General features: G+C 37.3%; 1 protein-coding gene across 2 annotated transcripts in view; it reads left to right on the top strand.

Annotated features, from left to right (window-relative positions):
• The window catches only part of KHDRBS3 (KH RNA binding domain containing, signal transduction associated 3), a 166,109-nt gene that overhangs the window by 46,258 nt on the left and 95,740 nt on the right, over positions 1–24,111 (top strand). For both annotated transcript variants that reach the window (XR_008795384.1, XM_056136856.1), the window contains exon 2: positions 17,455–17,573. Coding sequence is in view for 1 of the 2 variants with exons in the window: in XM_056136856.1 (XP_055992831.1) it covers positions 17,455–17,573 (119 nt within the window). In the remaining variant the exon portion in view is untranslated. The remainder of the gene's footprint in view (positions 1–17,454; positions 17,574–24,111) is intronic.

The following is a 24,111-nucleotide window of genomic DNA, read 5'->3' as shown; positions in this document are numbered from 1 at the left end:
TCATTCGTTTCTAGGAATCTTTTGATTTCCTCTTTGATTTCCATTCTAAGCCACTCGTTGTTCAATAGCGCACTGTTTAATTTCCAGGTGTTTGATTTAGTTTTCTGTTTTTGTGTGTGATTTACTTCTAATTTAAGCGCATTGTGGTCTGAGAAGATTGTTGATACAATCTCTATCTTCTTAATTTTATGGAGATATGTTTTGTTGCTCAGCATGTGGTCTATCTTGGAGAATGTTCCATGTACGCTTGAGAAGAATGTGTATTCAGCCTTTTGAGGATGAAGTGTCCTGTATATATCTACTAAGTCCCTTTCTTCCATTGTTTCCCTCAGATTAAGTATGTCATTGGACAACTTCTGATTTCATATCACAGCTCATTTCTGTTTTCTTTTGTTGTTGTTGTTATTTTTGTCTTTGGGGCCTCACCCTGTGGTGCTCAGGGCTTATTCCTGCCTCTGCACTTAGGGATCACTCCTGGTGGGCTTCGGGGGCCAAGTGGTGTCCCAAAGACCAAACTCAGATCAGCTCTGTGCGAGACACATACTTTAGCTGCCGTATTATCTCAACAGCCCCTCAGCTCACCTCCAGCAGTTAGCACTTGTTGCATTTTGGTGTATAGTCTTGAAAATATTCAGTTACCTGAAAGAATTCTAATTAAAATATTAACAAATATTTTCAAATGCATACCACTGTGGATTTTTTTTGTGTGTGTTCTGTAGTATCTGCAATGTATTGAACTAGATAAAGCATAGAAGCAGATAAGGTAATTTAATAGACACATATTCAACATGCATTTCCATGAAATATTTTTAAATTGTTTATGTTAAGCTTTTTCAAATTTTTTAGTTTTCATTTAAAATATTAATAGGTTTTCACACACACACACACACACACACAAAGTTCTTGGTACTATCAGAGAGATAGTATAGGAGTCCTCGCACTACATATGGTCTCCCCAAGTATCTTCCAGTTGGTCCCTGGGCACTGAGCTAGGAGTATTTCCTGAACATAATACGTTCTGGCTACTAATCAAATCACTGTCACTGTTCTCCTGTTGTTCATCAATTTTGCTCAAGCGGGCCCAGTAACGTTTTCATTTTGAGACTTCTTGTTACTGTGTTTGGCATATTGAATACGTCACAAGGAGCTTGCCAGGCTTTGCCGTGTGGGCGAGATACTTTCAGTAGCTTGCTGGGCTCTCCGAGAGGGGCAGAGGAATCGAACCCGGCTCGGCGGGCTGGGTGTACGCAAGGCAAATGCCCTACTGCTGTGCTATCACTCCAGCCCTACTAATCAAGTAAATACAATAAAAGTTCTCAAGTTTTAAAGATTTTATGAGTTTTAGCTATCTAAAAGTGTCTTAGTCTAAAAAGATAAATAACCTTTGGGGTGGTAGTGCTTTGTGTATTTTCGGGAACTATGGGATGCTTTGATGAATGAACTAATTTTCATGTCTGAAAATTTATAAATGTTGTTAAATATTATTTCGGTTATATACTTTTTATTCTGTAGACAACTAGCATAATGTAACAAAGTAAGCTGCTTGTTAATTTTATTGTGTTTTTATTAATATTTTGGTAACAGAATAGATCACATATTATCTAAGGATAGGTTTTAGTTTCTACTGTGTACTTTAAAGAAGTAGGTGCCATGTTGATAGCCTGCTTGCGAAAAGCCATCCAGGGAGTCTTATGATGTAGTAATATAAATGAATACAGAAGCTTTTGCATATCTAGTTGTTCTGGCACAATTTATTAAAATGTCTCCTCTTTCTTTTCTAAATTGCCTTTGAATAATTGTGAAAAATTAGCAATATGGTATTCGATATGCCAAACACAGTAACAACAAAGTCTCCAATGGAGACGTTACTGGACCCGCTTGAGCAAATCGATGAACAACGGGAGGACAGTGATGATGATGATGATGGTTTGGTTACCCTGTTCACCTTTGAATCTAGGTCTGAACAATCCTTTGTTTTCAGTATGTCTGTTCTTAAGTTAGTAACATGCTATATTAATTATTGGAGCTTCAAAGGAAGTTTATTGAAGTCAAAAAATCTGAACTGATTTCTGATTTTCCAGAATTTTTAAAATTTATCTGAGAAACATCTGCAGGATACATTTTACATGTAAAAACATTTTAAAATCAGCCTATCAATTGGTACAAAAGCTTATTCCCTAACCGAAGTGTTAGGGAGTACATTGAGTTTATAAATTGATGTTTAATGTGTTCTGACTCAGACATATGATAGTAGTCATCGTTTGAGGCCAGGGAGATAGCACAAAGGACTTGTGCATGTGCTTGGAATGTTGAGGCACTGAGTTCATCTTCCACATCACATGTGACTGCCCCATCACCTCCCCAAGATCACCAGGATGCATTCCTGATATCCACTAGCACTGCTGGGTATGAATACCACTGAATCCCTTGACCTGAGCACTGAGCCATTAGGTCTGCACGTTTGGGCCAAGTTCTGGTGGAAGTGGGGCCCTGGGCCCTCACCCACTGAAAAAGCAAAGTTTTTATTTATTCACAGATTTAAATGTATCTGGGAGTTAAGGATATAACTTGGTGGTAGAGTAGATATACTGTGTATGCATAAGGGCTTGAGTTTAACACCTAGCCTCACACAAAATTTCTACCGGAAGTGATTTTTAATTAATTTTGTTTGGGGGCCATACACCTAGTGTGCTGAGGGTAAACTGCTGGTTCTGCACTCCTAGCAGTTCTCAAGGAGGGGCCATATGCCGTGGTGCTAGGATGCCAGAAAGAGCATATGTGTTACCCGGGTCACCTGTGTCCAAAGCAAGAGCCTTACCTGTTGTACTGTTGCTTCAACCTTGATATTTAAATTTAAATATAGTTTTCTATACACGTTCTATAAAATTAGCCTTAACTATTTCCTATTTGCTAGATTTGAAGTAACATTTATGTGGGGGCTAGACAAGGTTGGGAGTGACTCATAATTCTATACTTGGGATGACTCCCAAGGGTGCTGGCAGGTGTGGGAGGGTGCAGTGCAGTGTCTAGGTTGAAACCTGGGCCTCCTGCTTGCAAGTATATGCTTAGTCTGTTGTGCTATTTCTGCAGCCCTGGAAAATTTCTTTTTCAAGGTTTTTCGTTTCCTGTTAGAAATATAGTTGATTCTCATATTGTACTTTATATCCCACAGTTTTATTAAACTCCCTGCTTTTAGTGACTTTGTTGAGGATTTCTTCAATATTCTAGAACATTGGCTGCAAATAGTTTTGTGTTTTTTCTGCTGGGATTATTTTAATATCATTCTTCTAATGAGAAAAATAGTCTGCTGTCTGTACTCTTTTTCCCCTTTCTGCCCCTAATTCTTCTGTATCAAGAAGATAGAGCAGAAGGGGAGGTTTTCTTTTTTTCCCTGCTTCCAAATTTCATTTAGATTTGCACCATTGTGATGTTCTTTGTAGAGTTTTTAATGGTTTTTATCAGATTGTATATTAACTTTCAATACTGTATTTATAGAGAGTTTTTCCCCCTACATTGAAGTTTATATTTTACTTTATTTTTGGATGGTTTGGGCTTACTCCAGGCTTGCTGCTCTGGATCACTGGATCACTTGTGGTAGTGCTTGAGGAACAATATGTGTTGATGGGAATCCACCTGGGGTTGGCTCCATGTAAGGAAGGCAAGTTCCTTATCCAAATGTACTGTCTCAGGCCTATGATGTTAATATTTTTAAATGCTGCTTCTACACCTTTTTAGATAATTTTTTTTCTTTTTGATTTATTAATATAGTGAAGAACATTGAATTATTTTGTTAAACCAGCTAAACTTCTTGAGATTATCTAATCTTGATGATCATACATTCTTTAACTTTGACATTACTAGATTTAGTTTAGTTTTTACTTACTCATGGAGACTATTGACGCAAAGATTTTTTTAACCATTTATTGTTTTGCATTGGGCTAATAAAATCAGTTCAGGAATGATCAATATCAAGTATCCTGAAGAATTGGAGCATTATTATTCTATATTCCATGTTTTGGCTGCCTTCACCACTGTGTCTATTTAGGCCTGAATTTTCTTTGAAAGAGTTTCAAACTGCGAATTCAGTGTTTTTTTTTAATATGATAGAGGCTTGTTTATGTTATGTTTATCTTGAGTGAGAGTTTGTGTCTTTTAAGTAACTTGCCCATTGAATTTGATATCAAATGTTGTTTTTAAGTGTCTGCCATGTTGAACCCTTGGTAGACTAGTTTTACTGAGTGTCTGATTAGTATTTCCAAGCACTGAATCTATACACCCTGATATATTTGATTATGGAACACAGTATCCCAAACTTAAAGCTGTTTCAAACATTGTGTTCACTCACACTTCTGTGCGTTGAGTGGATTTTGGTTCAGTTGGAGTCCCTGATGATGGGTAACAGTCAAATTGTGACTGGGAGTCCAGGCATCTGAAATCTAGGAACTGGTAGTTGGAACTGACATGGTGATTGGGAGCTCAGGTGGAATGTTTGACCATCTAAGTTGCTCATTTCCTCTTCATGTCTTGGGCATCATCTTACTGCTTAGGAAACGGATTTCTGGGGGAGTGTTTCCAAAAGGGGACATTCCAGGAATAAGCACTTCAAGAATCTTGGACAGGACTTGAAAAGCTTTTAAAGAATTGACTCGGAAAACCCAGAGTGCCAGCCCTACTTCATTTGGTTGGTTCAATAAGTCACTAAAGTAAGAGAGGCTTCAACAGAATCATTTGATTTCTGTCTCTTCAGAAAAGAAGTAACAAAGAAATTGCTCTCAGTTATTTTAAACATTGCAAACTCAAAACAAGGTTTGATTTCACAGAGCATCCTGGGCTTTAGAATACAATGGCATCATAGGGTTTGATTATTCCTGCTGAATGCTTAATGCTCATACGTAGCTCTGAAGTGACTTTGGGGCTTTAGAAAGCCAGTTGGACTGTCAACAGTGGCTATGCCATAACTGTTGCTGATATGTTCTTGGGTTAGGTTTGTATGGATATTTATAAAAAGAAGGTATCTTTCCTGGCCTTACAGCCTCTTTTCCATAACCTTTACTCTTAATTGCCACACTTTTTTTGCTTTTTTTTTGGTTCATACCCAGCGATACTCAGGGGTTACTCCTGGCTCTGCACCGAAGAATTACTCCTGGTGGTGCTCAGGGTACCATATGGGATGCTGATAATCGAATCTGGGTCGGCCACGTGCAAGGCAAATGCCCTACCCGCTGTGCTATCACTCCAGCCCCTTTATTGCCACATTTTAAAGAGTTTCAGTGTATGTAAATATTTATTTCTCCATGAATTCAGTCTTACTAATACTTTAACATAAGAATTTTTCTGCTGTTATTAACTAGAGAAGCACCATACCTGAAAGCTCTTTGCTAGGTCTGAAAGTGGAAGTGAAAGGCAACTTGTAAACGTTCTAGCTCAAGTCGAATCAAATAGTATTCCTCCAGAGGCAATTGATAATGCATTATAGTATAAATATATATCTAAGTAGTAGTAACTTATTAGCATGTGCTATATGCCAATTTACTTGTAGGTTTTTGTTAGTATCTGTTAGTATTTAAAAACTATCTTTTTAATGTCAATAAAAAGTAGGTGGTATTTAAAGTAAAAGTGTGAGCAAGTATATTATTTGAGACTATGAAGCTAGCAATTTTTTTGTATTCTATTTGATCTCTCAAAAATGTATTATTGTTAATAATTGGTTCGCTGTCAGGTGATTTGTATATGATGATAAAAAGGAACAGTTTTGTCTTTCTGCATTAAGTCACCATGACACTCCCTAACATTTTTTTTGTTGTCTTGGTCTGTGGCTTGGGTTCTTTAGCTGATATGTTTACTGAAGGATACTACATGACTCAGTAATCAAGGAACTTAATCAAGGAACTATGTTTCACAATCTCAAACATGAAATGAACCTAGTTATATTGTATTCCTTGTCTTGAGGAGAGTACACCTTAGCACCTAAAACAGTATGTAGATATTTGGTAGATTATAAAATGGAAAGAGCTTTTCTAAAAGTCATAATGAAGAAATGTGTCCTAAATGTTACATCAGTCTTATGGAGGTTCTTCTAACCTGGCTTGACATGTCCCTCGGGCATCCAGAGTCATGATTCAGGCGCCAAACGTGAGTGCACAATCCTTGTGCTTTGAATGTCACTTCTCAGCATTCTGTATGCTAGAAATCTTCATGTCCACCATGAAATTAGGCCTGGCCTCTTGTACCTCCTCCTGAAAAGAAGAGCTACATATTTGTTCTCTGTGTTTTGTGTGTGTGTGATGGGGGGAGGGGGGAGGGGTAGACGGGGAGGTGAGTGAGCTAGATTCCTTCCAGGAACACATCCTGTCACACCTGTTGACAAGGTCACTAATTATATGGAGGGTTCATTTCCTTCCTAGCCAGGTCACAACAGACAGAGTTGTGAAGGATCACAAGCACTCTGCTTTGTAAACATATCTACAAACCTGTTTCATACCGCCCATCCACCCAGTGTTATATGATTAATACATCTGTTTCTCAGGCAAACGAGACTGGGCACTGATGATTTTTTTCTCAGGGTATTTTGAATTCTGATTATGGTTTAGCAGGGAGCTTTGCTTGCTATTTATTTTGCCAAACTATTCTCTTTCTCATGTTTTAAATGGTTTACTTTTGTTAATTCTGTGATGAAATTAAAACATACAGAGTTACTGTTTAGAATCTTAACAGAAATATCTTGTTCTTATTTTTAATTCTTGTGAAATTAATTAAATGAACAGAGTGTATAACTGGTCCCATAAAATAACTGCAGCTGGCAAGGAGGGTAAAACCTCATCCAAAAACATGCATACAAATGGAAAGTTAAATTAAAAGTTGTACAGTGGACAGCAAAAGAAACTGCAGTTTATTATGAGGTATTAAAACTAGGTAGTGATTGGGTTATAATATCTCAAAAACAATGTGCAAAAAACTTGGCTTGAACCTCTACCTAACACCATGCACAAAAGTCACATCAAAGTGGATTAAAGACCTCAACATCAGACCAGAATCCATAAGGTACATTGAAGAAAAGGTCTGCAAAACCCTCCAAGACATTGAGGCTAAAGGTCTCTTCAGAGATCAACCGACACTGGCCAAGCAAGCTGAAGAGCGGAAGCAGAGATAAACAAATAGGACTATCTTAAACCAAGAAGCTCTGCACCTCAAAAGAAACAGTAACCAGAATACAAAGACAGGCTATAGAATGGGAAAGGATATTCACCCAATACCAAATTGATAAAGGTTTAATGCTAAGGATATACAAGGCACTGGTTGAACTCTAGAAGAAGAAAACATCCAATCCCATCAGAAAATGGGGCAATGAAATGAATAGAACCCATCTCAAAGAAGAAATCCAAATGGCCAAAAGGCACATGAAAATATGCTCTTCATCACTAATCATCAGGGAGATGCAGATCAGAACAACAATGAGATAACATCTCATACCACAGAGACTGGCCCACATCCAAAAGAACAAAAGCAACCTGTGTTGCCGTGGATGTGGGGAGAAGGGGACTCTCCTTCACTGCTGATGGGAATGCTGACTGTTTCAACCCTTTTGGAAAACAATATGGCCATTTCTTAAAAAATTAGAAATTGAGCTCCCATTTGACCCAGCAATACCACTTCTGGGAATATATCTTGGAGATGCAAAAAAGTACAGTAGAAATGATGTCTGTACTTGTACGTTTATTGCAACACTGTTTACAATAGCCAGAATCTGGAAAAAGACTTGAGTGCCCAAGATTGGTTAAAGAAAATTTGGTACATCTACACAATGAAATACTATGCGGCTACTAGAAAAGATGAAGTCATGAAATTTGCTCATATGTGGATTGACATGGAGAGTATCATGCTAAGTGAAATGAGTCAGAGAGAGAGGGGCAGACATAGAATGATTGCACTCATTTGTGGAATATAAAGTAACATAATGGGAGACTTAATACCCAAGGCTAGTAGGGATAAGGACCAGGAGGATTGCTTCATGGCTTGGAAGCCGGCCTCATTCCTAGCAGCAAAGGCAGCTGAGATAGAGAAGGGATCACCAAGTAAAGGATGCTTGGAGGGCTCGCCCAGGATAGGAGATGCATGCTGAAAGTAGACTGTAGACCAAACATGATGGCCACTTAATACCTGTATTGCAAACCACAACACCACTTTTACTTAACAAAAGGAGAGTGAGTAAAAGGGAATGTACCTGCTACAGAGTCAAGGGGGAGAATGTGGAGGGTGTGGTGGATTTTGACTGAAACTTAAGCATGGAAGTTTGTAAGTCTGTAATTGTACCTCACGGTGATTCATTTAAAAAAATAATAAAGCAAACTGTCTTCATAGTAAAAAAAAGCTAGGTAGTTATTGAGTTTTAGTTTTTCTTCATATAAAGGGGTTATATTGAAATGAATAAATACTGGTTTGCCTTACGTTATGTAGAAAATGTGTTTCCAACTGTGTATTTGCAGGTTTTTTTTTTTTATTTTCAAAGACCAGGAAACAATTCTGACTGTACCACCAAAGTTAAACTTGCTGGTATCTGAGGAGCTCATAGGGTTGCTTGAAGGTTATCATTTTGAAGAAAGATTAATTATCTTTGGAATAGATATTTACTTGGAGAGGAATTGTGTGAGAGTAAACACATTCCCTGCCTTTTCCTTCTCTTCGGTCCCTAACCCTCGACCACATATACTTACATTTCTTTGAAACGACTCTTCTACAAATATTCTTAGGCTAAGTTAGAAGAATTGAGGCTCAGAAAATATTTCTTAAAAGAAAAAAAAAACTTGAAAGGAATATGGTTTTCTCAGTTTTACTTAACTAGCTCATGGGACAAACCAACAGGGAACACAATCCTTATCGATGTTTAAGACTCATATATTAATTTATTCAATATTTGTTACTTGAAAGACAGGAGAGATAGTACAGCAGGTGGGTTCTTACCTTGCATACCACTAACCTGGTTCAAGTCACTGGCTTCCCATTTACTAGTTTCCTTAAGCCCTGCCCTCCCTGAGTCCATAGCCAGGAGTAATCCCTGAATCCCCTCCCCCGCCCCCCAGGGGTGTGACTTCCAGAACAAAACCAAATGCAAGCAAAAAAAATGCCATTTATAAAGCATTATTACTCAGAATTGCATTTAGCATTAATAAAAGACAATTACCATAATGACACAAGGTTGCAATGGCTGAATGCTATGGAAAGATGAGTAAAATGATCAGTCAGGAATCAAAGCTTTTCTTATATATATCACACTGATTTGATGTTCTTATCAAGGAATGTCATAATATTGTCCAAAACTTTACTTATAAAATCAATTTGGTGCCTGTTTTTTTGTTTGTTTGTTTGTTTTTTTCATGGATTAGCTTGATAGGCAGGAAAAGGCCCTCCTGAGTTTGTCTACTTCCCTGGAAGATTAATTAAGACAAGCTGTTTTAAAGTGCCTGAAATAGCTTTGTCAGCTATTCAGTTTGCTCTTTATAAATGCTGACGCCCATTTCCCTCTATCTAAACTATACCTAGCACATTTTATGACTAATTGTTTGATTTCTAAATACTTTGCTTATTAAAACAAAACAAAACAAAAAACAAAATGGTAACTGTGCCAGTTAAATTCCACCTCACCCCCCCATCTTAGACTAAGGCTATTGAGCAAACATGATTGTAAGTTGTACATTTTATGATGTCTTGCTATTCAGGGTTCTGAGTGTCCACACAGTATATAGTGTGGTTCTTGATTCATGCAGTCTTTCTATGGTAAAACTCATTTTTGGAAGACACATGTACATATTAAGAGGTTCAAGATACTGGAATGTCTGAGATAATTTATGACTTTGAAAGAGGCATGAATAGATTTGACCTAAAAGTTGGATTATAACAAAACTAAATTTTCCTAGTAACATTATATTTACCAGTTCAAAAACTGTATCTAATTGTTTCGATTCTGGTATAACTGCTATATATTATCTCTTCATGCAAATTTTAACCTATGGCCCTACTTATATACATGACTATGAATGTATAAATGAAGTATTTTTTAATTAAAATTTCTACTAGCATATCTTCAAGAATTGATGAAGCGTTTTATATGGTTTTCCACATTCAATATTGGTAGACAGGCTTTAAAAGTTCTCAGAATTCACTTTTTCTTGATCTGATCTACATTCAGATTCTTTGAGGTATCTCTGCTTAAGTAGTTTAACCTTAAACAAGTATCACTTCAAACTATATCAGTAGAACAGAACAGCCATCTGGCATTGCTGTATGATACAATTTTCTCTTTTTCTGAACAGAGAAACTCTTCCTGACACTGCCCTATATAAAGACCCCCTGTCAAACAGGAACTGCTTACTTAGCATAGCATTGAAAATTTTGATTATGTGTTTTCTCTTTTTTCCTTTTAGCTTTATCACCATATATTCTTTCTTTGTACTGGTGTTTCATATTATCGTACCCTGCTCTTTGCAAATATTACATGGATGTATCTTGCTTTATACTGATGTCACACCTTTCTTGGTCCTTATTTATTATAAGCATTCCACGCATCTGTGTCTGCTCCCTCGTTTTAAGCATGGTGTGTTCTTTCACTTGGGCTCAGCTAAAATGCTACCTATTCTGAAGTTTCCCTTGATCTTTTGACCTAAAACTATTCACGGCTTCCTATAAATCTTGCAGTACCTCATTTTACTTTTCTCAGTACTTAATATTTTTTCTTCGTGTTTTCAACATCCACTATTGCTTTTTCTAAACTTTGTATTACTTGAGAATACTTGAGCACAGTATCATGTCATCATGTTGTACACTAAACATAGCTCTACTGTTTGAACCCAAAGTTGCTTGACTCCCTATACTGTGGTGGGTTTTTGTCATTGTTGTTGCTGCTGTTGTTTTAATCTCATCAGCCTACTGCTTAGAGTCACAGGTATTTGTCAGGGAACATTGAGAGCACATTGTAAGAACTCAGTAAATTGTTTTTGAAGGATAAAAAATGTTTGAACTTCATGTCATCTCTTTCTGCTGTCTGTATGTGTATGCCTTTTCGTGTTCTGTTTGTAGTTTTCGGCTCTATTCAAATTCAGGTGCTGTTGTAGCCTTCAGACTTTCAGAGCTATCCAGATTAAATAATTAGAATAAAATAAAACAAACATGTCAGTTCTTTAGTAATAAATGTTACATTTCAAGTATTCCATGATCACAAGTCAGTGATTTCCCATGATTGTATTGCACAACTACACAGTCCTGCTATCACAGCTAGTGTTTTTTAAGATAGTGGTTTTGGTCCTTGCCTTCATGTGGTAAGACTATGTTATATACTTCTGGTATAAAGATGACATTGAACAAAGAATGTCATGTTGAAATTTGTGTATATATTTACACATGTGGTATGTATATGCTACTGTGATAAGGTATTTTTTTCAATTTGGTATTTTCTTGTTAAGTCATATAAACAGTTTTATGTAGATATTATGTACCACACAGTAATTATTATTATAGTCACGGTCACGGTCACGGTCCTCTCGTTGTTCATTGATTTGCTCAAGCGGGCCCTGTAATGTTGTTACTGTGTTTTGGCATATCGAATACGTCACGGGTAGCTTGCCAGGCTCTGCAGTAGGGAAGTTTTTCTTTATCCAGCATACCTAATCTTCATGGCCCTTTGGAAGGAAGTAGATGGAGGCCTTTCCTCACATCTGAGGACTAGCCAAATTACGGAATGCAGAAACGAGGTAATGGAAGACAGAAATGAGGTCATGTACTCTAGCACTGTAGCACTGTCCTCCTGTTCTTCATCGATTTGCTCAAGCGGGCACCAGTAACATCTTCATTGTGGCACTTGTTGCTACTGTTTTTGGCATATCAAATACATCACGGGTAGCTTGCCAGGCTTTACCATGTGGGCAGGATACTCTCCATAGCTTGTTGGGCTCTCTGAGAGGGATGGAGGAATCGAATTCAGGTCGGCCGTGTGCAAGGCAAACGCCCTACCTGCTGTGTGTGCTATGGCTCCAGCCCAGGTCATGTCATAGAGCCCTGAAATGGTTCCCCATAATGACTTGTGATTTTGTACCTACCAGTGCTACTGAATGGATATTGCCTTAGAATGCTTGTTGTGGCCCCACTGATACTTGGGTAGCTTTTTCAGGTACTGAAATGTTTTTGTTCACTTGACCTTGCTTAGTTGTCCCTTTAAGTGATTTTGAAGACAGTCTCCATTTTACAAGAAACAAAAGCAACTTTCAATGATATAACTGAAGTAACTCACTCAAATCCAGCATTATCATATGGTGAGTTAGGACACAAGAGAATGAGTCTCCACATTTCTGTTCACAGTTTGAACCTGTACAGCTCCTTTCAATAGTGTTTCCAGCCTACAGCTGATCTGATTTCTGATTCACATTAATCAGGGATCACAGTTTGTTGTGAGACGTTACTGGTGCCTGCTCGAGCAAATCGATGAACAATGGGAGGATATTGCTAGAGTGCTACAGTGCTACTATAACTTGTTAACCTTTCTTTGCGTGCTTTATTTCTAATTCTAATTATGCTAGTATTCATATAATCATTGGAATTTTATTAGTCTTAGGTGTCTTCATATACATCTCTGTTCACATTGATATGCTTGTCTGTGAAATGCAGGATATTAGAAATTATAATGGATGATATAATTAAAGTTTAGCTCCTGAAGTATATCTTTAACCCTCACAACCTCAGAAGCTATCAGTATCTATAATTGATAGCCAAAGGAATGGAAATTCCCTGGAATTACTTGCGTTTCCACCTTTTGTAATACTATATGCTACTCTGTGATTTGCATTATTACAACATCATTAAATTAAGCTTATCTTTCCATAATATTAATTTATACTCTATTATTACTTGTAGCAAAAATTTAGACAGTTGTTCTTGTCAGGAAGTTATAGGTTAATATGATTTTCTGAGGAATGCTGTAGGCAAAAATAGGTGACAAAAAATTCGGTTAATCTCTCATTTAGGGCTATTTATATACACTTTATTCAAAGCAGCTTAATTTTACATTAAGTTTGTGCTCATGTTTTAGTTTCACTTGTTCCCAAGTTTGAGATAATGGAATTTAAAGGATGGTTTTAACATTTGCATGTAACACCTGTGATACAGTTTCATTGTCAGAGACATAGTTAAAAATATGATTTGTACATTCACTCTTCTGGTAGTCACAACAAAGTTTTTAAACTTAATTAGCTCCTGAAATAGCAAATGTTTTGAAGGTTCTGAAAACTTTCCCTCCAGATGATGCTGAGTGGTTATATATTTATAAAAATTTACTCCATATTCTCAAATTAGAATGCTGATGGATATGCTTCTCAAGGTAAACATCAGTTGCAGATGCATATTCCAGTATTTTTTTGTCATCTACCTGTGCTTTTCACTAGAGAAACCTAGAGATTTAATTCACATAATTCAGTCTCCATGATACTTATTATAATTTCATTGTATAGTGCCCATCTATGCCAATGCCATTGCATAGTTGCTGTTTTTTTTTCACTCTGATGGTGATCATTTTGACATGGCAGTGGAGTGGGGAATGCACTACTGATATAGTAGTGCTTCCATCACCCCATTCTCAGTCATGATAACATTGCTTTCATTATTCCTTGTCTCAGCTCTCTGATACAGAAGAGACGAAGGAAATAAAGTATTCTCAGCAGGTTGAGAGATTTTACAGAGTGTGCTGTACACCAAGGAAGCTTTATTTTAGAGCCATATTGCTGGTTAGTATTTACAGGTTTAACAAAAAATTGTTTGAATTTCTAAGCAGTATTGACAATCACATAAGAAGGTCTCGATTGTCTTTAGATTAATCCAAGATTTGTGAATGATCCACACAAATCTGGGTTCCCTCCATTTTTATACATGAAGAATGAGGGCTCCAGGAGTTTGTTTCATGTCAAAGATTTCCTAGTTGATATGCAGAACCTGTCACCCGCATTCAGCCTCAATCCTTCCTACCATTTTCATCTTTATTTATAGCTAGTAAAGACTGGGGGTGTGGGGGTGGGGGCACTTAAACACTACAGTCTATAATTATAAAATATTTTGTTTTATACTTCTAGAAACTTATTGAGTCAGAAATCACACTAGATAGTATATTGAATTTATTTTCAAAGAATTAATTAGATAATTATTGCATAACTAAAAAGTAAGTGGGAAATACTGAAGTTAACATAGTAATGTGGGAACTGTGGGGATTTCGCCAGAGGGTGGGGAAACAGAGGAAAGCTACTTGGAGGAAGTATTCCTGAGTGCTGGGGCCAGATCCCTGCAGTATAACCATCCCAGGATCTTGCAGAGAATACTCCCAAAGCAAATCCAGACCTCTGAACAAAAGACCCCACCTTGCTTAGGAAGTGATAAGAGTGTGCTTCTGAGAGCATAGGAAGAAAGTGATATTAGTGTCAGAATTTGGAACCGATATTCAGTTGAATTGCCAAGAACTGGAAACGGAAGGAACTAGTCTCATCTGTCTTTTCTGTCCCATCACCACTCCCAAATCCATCGCTCCCAGACCTTGTAGAAAATTGCTGACAGAGGATAAGTATGAATTGCAGAATCTCTACCAGTATTCTGGAAAGGATGATGATCTTAGAGTCAGTAGTTGGATAATTGGCATAGATGGTTTGTGAAACTGAAAGATGAGTGATTTCTGTATTGCTTAATTTAAGCCTTAGGTATCTATATGAATACTTCGGGTCTTTCTGTGGTTTTTCCATGAGGAATATTCAAACAATTATTGTTCAACAATTAGTTTTTAATGCATGTATGTTCACTAATGACTTAGCATTCTCATCTAAGGTGATAAATCTCTTCAAGTAAAACCTCCAGTGGAATTGTGTTCTGTGAAACGAGCATCTAAGTCATAAAGAGAAGATGTAATAGATGTGTCTAGGGAATGTCCTATTATGGGTATAAAAAGACATGGGAAGGTGTCATTTTACATAGTGGTGTATTTCTGCGCTCAAGTACTTTCTGTTCTTACTTAACTTTCACAATTGAATTGTGTCATCGAAAATCACAGGAACAATTAAGTAGAACGACTTTATTGGCAAGAAAACAACGTCAGTTGGGGGACACATCTAATCAGCACAGGCTAGAAAAAGAACTGTGTCTGACTTTATGTAGGGGAGAGCATAACAAACTACATATTTTGTAGTTTTTCAGAGGAAAATACGTATCTTTTTGAGGGGTGAAAGTGGGCATGCACAGTTGAGCCACTGAAAATATAATCATATATTGGATCTATACAAAGCGGCAGAGCAATTTCTTTAGGTGTATGTGTTTAGTATGAGGGAAAAGATTAAAAAAGGGTCTAATGCACAGTATCTACTGAGCAGTTCTGTCCAGCTACGAGTCTGCTTCCTTAGTTCAGCAGAAAGGTGCTTTAGGGGTTGGTCCTAGTAAAAGCCAAAAGAATGTCTTGATGTGGGTACTGTCAGGAAGAGCTTGTCCCTTCTTCCCCACTACAGACACAACCAGTCTGTTTTTGTTTTTTGTGGGTTTTTTTTTGCTTTTTAATTATTTTTCAGTTTGATATGCCAGTATTCATACTATTTTTTTCTTCACCTCAGATTATTTAATTTGGGGAGTAAGAAAAAGGGAGCACATTGCAGAGTTTGATTATTTGGTTATAAAAGTGGTCAAATTGAATTTGTAGCAATGTCATAATTTGGATTATAATTCATTCTAAATGGCAAGTGACCTGTTTCTGCAGTAGTTGTATTTTACACTTTAAAGTTGTATTTTGCTTTTTCAAAAGTTTCTCATGCCTGTTGGATATTTCATAGGTAACTTAGAGCAACATTGAGTTAGAAGGAAATAAGTATTTTTTAGGCATCTTGCATGCTTTGTACTAATATAATGCCACTTTTTTGGTTTTGTTTTGAGGGGCCTCCCCGGTGATGCTGGACAGACAACAAGGGCTGCCTCAGGTCATTGAGGGAAGCCACATGTGCCAGGGATTGGATCTGTGGCCATACTTTCTCTTCAGCTCTGTCTTTCTCTGATCTCTTTTTTGGTTTTGATGTTTAGCTACACTTGGGATATCTTTGATGGTTTTGTTGGTGTACCTTTTAAATAGCATCAGAGTCAATGTTTCTAGCATCTAGTTGCCATTCTTGAAGCTGTCTTTAGGTTTCTTTTCATAAAAGTGAGCCTGTAGATAATAGTCATATGAAAAGTGTGACTTTTGCCATAGGCAGGTATAACTGCAAAATGTATATGAAAAGTATTTTTAAAGATTGCTCACCACTTATTCTCTAACATGAAAACAGTGATTGTGGTTATGTAATTGACCTGAAAATGTACAGCCATAGTATGATTATATCCCACTTTGAAGTTTTTGAATAGTCTGTCACAGGGATAGTGCCTGTATTATTGTATATATAACTAGAAAATATACATTAGATATGAAGGCAATAGAGAGCAAAATGCAGGTTTTATATGTTGTTATAGAATATCATTATTGCAGTCATATTTCTATCTCATAGCATGATAATACCAGCAGCATGAATGAGAAAAACATTGAATCTTCACACAAAGGAAATGGGTTTTATAATGAGTGCAGTCTGAAGAGAACTAATCTCTTTCCTGGATCATTACTTCACCTAATCATAAAACCTTTTTTTAATTCAAATCCTTGCAGGGTTCTAATTGGTGACCTCTGGAGCCTGATAATTGTTTAAGATAGCTGGTCTTTTGCAGTATACTTAATGATGTTTGCAATTAAAATTGAGAAATGTGTTTTAACCCTTAGGCAGGTATAAGTGAAAAGTAGATTTTCCATTTTCATTCCTTGGTGTTTGCTTCCCCTTCTCCCAGTAGTTACTGATTCCAGTCATTATTAATTTGAATTAGTTCAATACTTTTTGTCTTCATTTGTCAGTGGGATTACCGAATTTTCATTTGAAATGTGTTGTGTTGAAAGAATTACCGTGAGTCACTTTTGGATAGCCATGTTTAGGAAGGCAAGAACTCAGCTTCTTTTCTCTGTCCTCTGGGTCCATCTTCCTGCCAGTTAGTTTTGGTTGATTTAAGCAGAAGTTCAATCATCCTTAGCAATCATCTTTCAATAAATATTTCAAGATTTTTCTTGCTACCGGATGCAGATGGATCAGCAAAACAGAAGTTTGCCAATATTCACTATTAATGCTGATGACATTGCAGATGAAGCAGCTTGATAGTTTTGTCTTCTCCACTGTATATAGCAGATGCTGCAAGTTAGTGCTATTGTCTGTTTATAATGTACATTTTAACTTTCTGTGTTATATTGTTATATTTTTCACTAAACCGTGAACATTCAGTGGTTGCAGCTGACTGTTTATTCTTTCAGAGTTCCATTAGTTTATTGGTAGTGGAACTTAATTCTGAGTCATACTCTTCATTCTTATCTTTTTTTTCCCTTCACAGAAATAGAAAAGTTTCAAAAAGGAGAAGGCAAAGATGAAGAAAAGTACATTGATGTGGTGATTAATAAAAACATGAAACTGGGACAGAAAGTGTTAATTCCTGTAAAACAGTTTCCTAAGGTAAGGCACGTAAGTGTGTGTACATGTAATTTGTGTTAAACTTAACCATGGGGAAGCAGATATCTGATTTACATCCTTTGATATTTTCTAGAAATGTTTTCCCATAGTACCACAGCCCCCTCTCTTTCTCCACAAAACATACATTATTTTAAAATTAATTGAAAAACTTGTTTGGCGATTCTATCTTTTCTCTTTGATCTTAACTTGAGTTATGGAGCCCTGAAGCATCACACTTGGATCCATAGCAGTGATGGTGATGAAAAACATATTTATCTTCTTTGTATTTTAGTTCTTTCTCAGTTGAGATAGGATTACTTGGGATTAAATAAGTATAATTATTTAATGCTTAGTGTCGGATTTAACATGTTAGAAATTTTATATAATTATGCTAGAGATACTGTATTTTATATTCATTGAAATTAGTATTTTATGTCATTGACCACAATTACAGTAGGTGCCTCAAAAATCTTTATGCAGTGCTATTATCTTGATAATTTTGGATTTGGCCTGAATTGATACTTCCCTTACTCAGTTTTTTTTCCTTTGTTTTGAGAGCCCATTGCTTGACTTACACATGCTGCCCTTTCTATCAGTAGTTCATTTCTTTTTATTACTGAATATGTTAGTTTGTTTGGAGGTTCTAGCAATAGCACATTGAGTACGGCATTTGCCTTGCACACGGCCGGCCCGGGTTTGATTCCTTGGTCCCTCTCGGAGAGCCCGGAAAGCTACCAAGAGTATCCCGCCCACATGGCAGAGCCTGGCAAGCTCCCCATAGCGTATTCAATATGCCAAAAACAGTAACAAGTCTCATAATGGAGACGTTACTGGTGCCTGCTTGAGCAAATCGATGAACAATGGGAGGACAGTGCTACAGTGCTATTTTAGTTTATCTGTTTGAACAGTGTTCAGTTTTGGTTTAATATAAATTACTATGAACATTTTTCATAGTCATTTTTAATCTGTATGCTTTCGTTTTCTCTAATCACTACATATTTAATTTTATAAGAAATATTCCATACTATTTCCTTGGCTGTTACAATATTGTAACATTTCAAGGAATATTGCATGTAACCTATGATTGCTCAATAGTTTCATCAGATTTGCTAGTCAGTCTCCTTTTGTCCAGACTTATATTTAAGAATAACATCATTTTTGTATGAATTTGAATTTCTCTGAAACCTGTTGATTTTAGTTTTCACATTCATGTATTGATTGGTTATTAATGATATCTCTTCCATTGTGGAATATTTTTTGACATCTTTTGCCCTTTTTAAGTGTATTGTATGTCTTATTATTGAGTTCTAGGAGCATTTCATATTTCTTAGAAAAAAAATCTTGTTAGATGTATATTTTGTGACTGTAAGACTCAGCTTATGGCTTGCCTGAGTCTTGAGTTTTGTAATAAGCAGAAGTCTTAGTTTTAATGATGCCCATGTATGAAGTTTTTCTTTTGTCAGCTATAAAATACTAATCTAAAGGAAATATTAGAATACTATATAAGTTATAAATGTAGTTTTTGTTTGTTTGTTTGTTTGCGGGGCAGTGCTGTGGGTTTACTCCTTGCTCAGTACTAAGGGATCACTCCTGGTAGCTCTGGGGAAACCATATAGGTTGTCATGAATTGAGCCCTGGTCAGTCTCGTGCAGGGCAACTGCCTTAGCACTGTACTATCACTCTGCCCCCAAGATAGTTTTTTATATTTTCTCTAAAAGCTAAAGCTTTTACTTTTAGGCCTATAATATATCTCCATTTAATGTTTCTGTGGTGTAAGATGAAGGATCAAAATTCATTCGTATTCATACAGAGACCCAGTTTTTTTCAGTACCAATTTATAAAAGTTGCTTTTCTTACCACTGATTGTTTTAGTGTGTTTAATGAAAATTAGAATGCTATGTAAATGAGAGTTTATCGCTATACTATTTTGTTCCGTTGATATATTTATGGGTCCTTATGAACTACTCTAGTATCATGATACTGTTGTCTTATGTCGTAAAACATAGAATTAGCTAATTAATCCTTTGAACATTTTCTTTCTTTTTCAGGAATTCTTTTATAATAATTCTTGCAAACAATTTTGTTCTTTGCATTATAAATAAATGCATTTTCCTTGGAAAAATGATTTCTTTGCATATAATTGTAAAAATTATTTTTACTTTCACCAAGTTTTCCGTTTTGATTTGTGTTATTGTGATTCCACAGACATTGTTAAACTATCTGGCATCCCAGATGAGTTCTGCATTATTTTAAAAAATATAAATAAATATTTCAAACAGCTGAAGCATATCTCTTAGCATCAAAATATTTTACAAATGTTAATTATTTGGGGGTGGAAACATCTGAAGGGTGTCAGTCCTTCATTTTCTTGCTATTCAACATCATATTATCATTGAGTTTCTTTAGACATCTTTCCTTTTGTTTAGCGTTTTAATTTCTCTCAGCATTTATATATATCTGTGTGTATACACATGTACATGTGTGTATACATGCATACACATATTCATACATATATGTAGATATATATACACATCCATATATGTATATATTTAGAGGGAGGCAGGGTTTGGTCCACACTGAAGGTGATCAGGGGTTGTTCCTAGAGCTGTACTCAGGAGTTAACCCTGGTAGTACTTGAGGAATCCTCTGTCGTGCCAAGGATCAAACCAGGGTTGACTATATAAAAGGAAGTCCTTGATCTCCCTTAATAGGGCTTAGAGCCTTCTTATTTATTCTTGTTTGTTTGCTATTGAGGCAAAAGTGGTGCTCAGTGTTTAATGAAAATTAGAATATTAGGTAAATGTATTCCTCTTAGCTCCATGCTTAGGGATCACTGCAGGCAGGGCTTGGGAACTTATGGGGTGTTGGGGATCAAACTACGTTGACTGTGTGCAAAACAAGCATCTTGTCCACTGTACTATCATTCAGCTCGCATCATTTATTCTTCTTGGGGGTCTCATTTGGTTTGTCTGCTAAATATCTTGTGTTTTCTGACAGTTGAAAAATGGATACTGTTTTGCAGATTCTGCTTTCATTATAATTTTTTTAATGTAGGAGTACCGCTATTTATTCAGCCACTGATCAGCTGATTGAACTGGGCATGAACTCCACCTTACTTTTTTTCATTTATTATAATTTTATTTATTGAATCACCATGAGAGCAGTTACAAAGCTTTCGGGTTTAAGTCTTGGTCATGCAGTGAAACACCCGTATCTTCACCAGTGCCCATTCTCCACCCCCCAAAACCCCAGTACATCCCCATCCCACACCCTTCCATTACCTGTGGGGTAGATGATTTCCACATTCCTCTCTCTACTTTGATTACATTCAGTATTTTGACACCAGACACACCATTATTATTTGGGATTTTACCCCAACACTCAGATCTGCTTTAAAGGCAACAGTAGACAATTTGTTTTCTGTTGCTGGTTATAAATAACATGGGATGTCACATGGCTGCAGCTGTGGCCTTGCGATTTTGAAATACTGAAATTTTAACAATTAAATCTGGAGGGACTTCTGCCAAAATTCACTGGGTTTCGAGATTTGTTTCTCAGTCTCTGGGATCATGGCCGTTAAGCACCTTGATCAGGAGCCAGTGCTGGCTCCACCCCCATCCCGTAAGGCCCAGCATTTCTCAACACTGTGGGCCCAAGCCTGACTGTCGAGTGGCCTCTGGAGGATGGTGGCCACCGAGCCTTCAAGGGGGAGCAGGTGGAGGGATAGCACCCTTTCCCCCCTGGGGTGGCCCGGCAACAGTAACCTATTGTAGGGACCTGATGTATTTCTGCCAAAAGCTGCTGGGTTTCAAGATTTGTTTCTGAGTCTCTGGGATCATGGCCATTAAGTAGCTTGCTGAGGAGCCAGAGAGGCTGTTTGTGGGCAGTGACTCGGGGTCTTGTTGGGATGAGGAGGAAAGGGCTGGCTCCACCCCCATCCCATGAGACCTCACGTGTCTTGTCATTGCGGACCCAAACTTGACTGTTCGGTGGCCTCTGGAGGATGGCTGCCACTGGGCCGCCAGGGGAACAGGCCAAGGCACGAAACCTATTCCCACCTGGGGTGGCCCAGTGCCTGTAACTACAGGAACTGGATGCATTTCTGCCAAAAGCAGTTGGGTTTCGAGATTTGTTTCTGAGTCTATGCGATCATGGCTGTTGAGTGGTTCGATCAGGAAACAGAGAGGCCATGCCTCCAATTATATAGCTGAGCCGAAGTTGGTTTGTGGGTGTGTCTTTCACATACCTAACTTTTGGTTGTTTATTTTCTTGGTAAACTTTGCCCCCATGTTTTGGAATCTGGCCAAAGGCCAACACAGCAATTATGGGGTATCTGCTAGTCTGAGGGTGCCATCAGGCTGTTGATGCACTCACCTCACAAGTACAGATTGACCTGCTGGCGGCGCCATACCCTCTCATTATAAATTTTTATGTATTAAGCTTGTGTTAAGCTACCTTAAGTTCACGTATTTCAAGTAAGCTCTTTCACATTTTTTTTCTTTTTGGGTCACATCTGGCAGTGCTCAGAGGTTACTCTTGGATCTGCACTCAGAAATTAATCCTGGCAGTACTCATGGGACCATATAGGATGCTGGGAATTGAACCCGGGTCGGCTGTATGCAAGGGAAACGCCTTACCTGCTATGCTATTGCTCCAGCCCTTCACGTATTTCTTAAACTATGTTATATCCATAGTCATTTCATCTGTATGTTCCTTTAGTTTATTTAGCTTTTATTATATTATTGACCAGGATCTCTGGTATAAAGTTTGAATATAGTTACAAGATTAGATCATTTAATTGGCGCCAAATCATTCTGGAAAACATTTAATATTGTGCCATTAAGGAAAATAGCAAAGTGTGGCTATTTTCATAAATGTTTTTTGATAGAGAAAGTTCCTTTGTATTTCACTTGCTGTAAGATTTGATACGGAATGGATGGTGAATTTTTTGACTGTCTTTTCTGTATATGTTGAAAAGAATAGTGAACATTATTCCTTGACCTGCTAATAAAGTGGGTTGTATTAATTTGTATAAATTATACCAGCTTATCTTCCCAAGTTAAATCCTACTTATTAGTGATTTTCTCTCCTATTTTTTGTTGGATTCCAAAGTTCTTGTATAATGCTTGCCTGTATTTAATAATTTCTTTGATAGAGTTGGTATTAATGGTTTCACAAAATGAGTAGTAAGCGCATTTGTGTCCTTCAAATAATGTGTCAGTTTGATCCTGTTTTTTCCTGCATATTTGATAATATTCATAAGTGAAAGCATGTAGAATGATTTTGATACTGAGATTATTGTGTTTAATTATGATGGTACTAGTCAGATTTCCTATTTCATCTCCTATGGGGAAAAATATTTTAAAGTACTCTGTTCATAATCATAATATTTCATCTACTGTGTCCTCAAATACTTTCTCTGATCCTATCTCTTCCAGTCTTTTGAGACTTCAGATATATGTCTAACCTTTTGATTGTCTCAAAAACCTTCCTGTGGCTTCGGTTTTTAATTAATTAATTTTTATTTTTTTGCTTTTTGGGTCACACCCAGCGATGCTCAGGGGTTATTCCTGGCTCTGCACTCAGGAATTACTCCTGGCGGTGCTTGGGGGACCATATGGGATGCTGGGGATTGAACCCAGGTCGGCTGCATACAAGGCAAATGCCCTACCCGTTGTGCTATCACTCCGGTCCCCTGTGGCTTCGGTTTTATATTTTCTTCCTACCATTCTTCATAATAAATAATTTCAACAAGTAGATATCATTCCTTCTCCCTCAAGTCATCTCTTCTTTTTTGTTTAGTTCACTAGATAATCCTTTTTATTTTTTAATTTTGGATCACTTCTAGCACATTCAAGGGCTATTCTTGGCTCAGTGCTCAGCGTCACTCCCAAAGCTTGGAGAGTCTTTCACTGCTGTGAGGGAACCCAGTCACCCTACATGTGATTTTTTACTCAGCAAGTTGAGCTATCTCCTTAGCCCCTATCAGGTAAATTTTTTTTGGTGTCCAGTATTATATAAGGCAGTATTTCAGATTTTGTATTTGATTCATATGCACATATGCATGTGGGAAACTGATTTTTTTAAATCTCTGATGGCATTTTTTTTAGCTTATTTCAATTCAAGGGATAGAGTTGTTTTATGTTATTTAGCACAATTCTGGAGCGATAGCACAGCGGGTAGGGCGTTTGCCTTACAAGCGGCCAACATGGCCGACCCGAGTTCGATTCCTCCGCCCCTCTCGGAGAGCCCGGCAAGCTACCGAGAGTATTGGATATGCCAGACACAGTAACAACAAAGTCTCCAATGGAGACGTTACTGGGCCCGCTCGAGCAAATCGACGATCAACGGGAGGGCCTTTACCTTTACCTTTACCTTTAGCACAATTCAAATGGTGCGGTGGAGTGACAGGATGGAAACTGGGGACAGTGGTAGTTGGAAATGTGCACCTGTGAATGGATGGGTATTGCAACATCATATGACTGAAACCCGGTCATGACCAACTTTGTAGTTATGTATCTTACGGTATTTCAATTAAAAT

This window comes from Sorex fumeus, unplaced genomic scaffold (assembly GCF_029834395.1).
Source record: "Sorex fumeus unplaced genomic scaffold, SorFum_2.1 ptg000002l, whole genome shotgun sequence".
Lineage (NCBI taxonomy): Eukaryota > Metazoa > Chordata > Mammalia > Eulipotyphla > Soricidae > Sorex > Sorex fumeus.
This window is presented reverse-complemented; position numbering and strand designations above follow the sequence as displayed.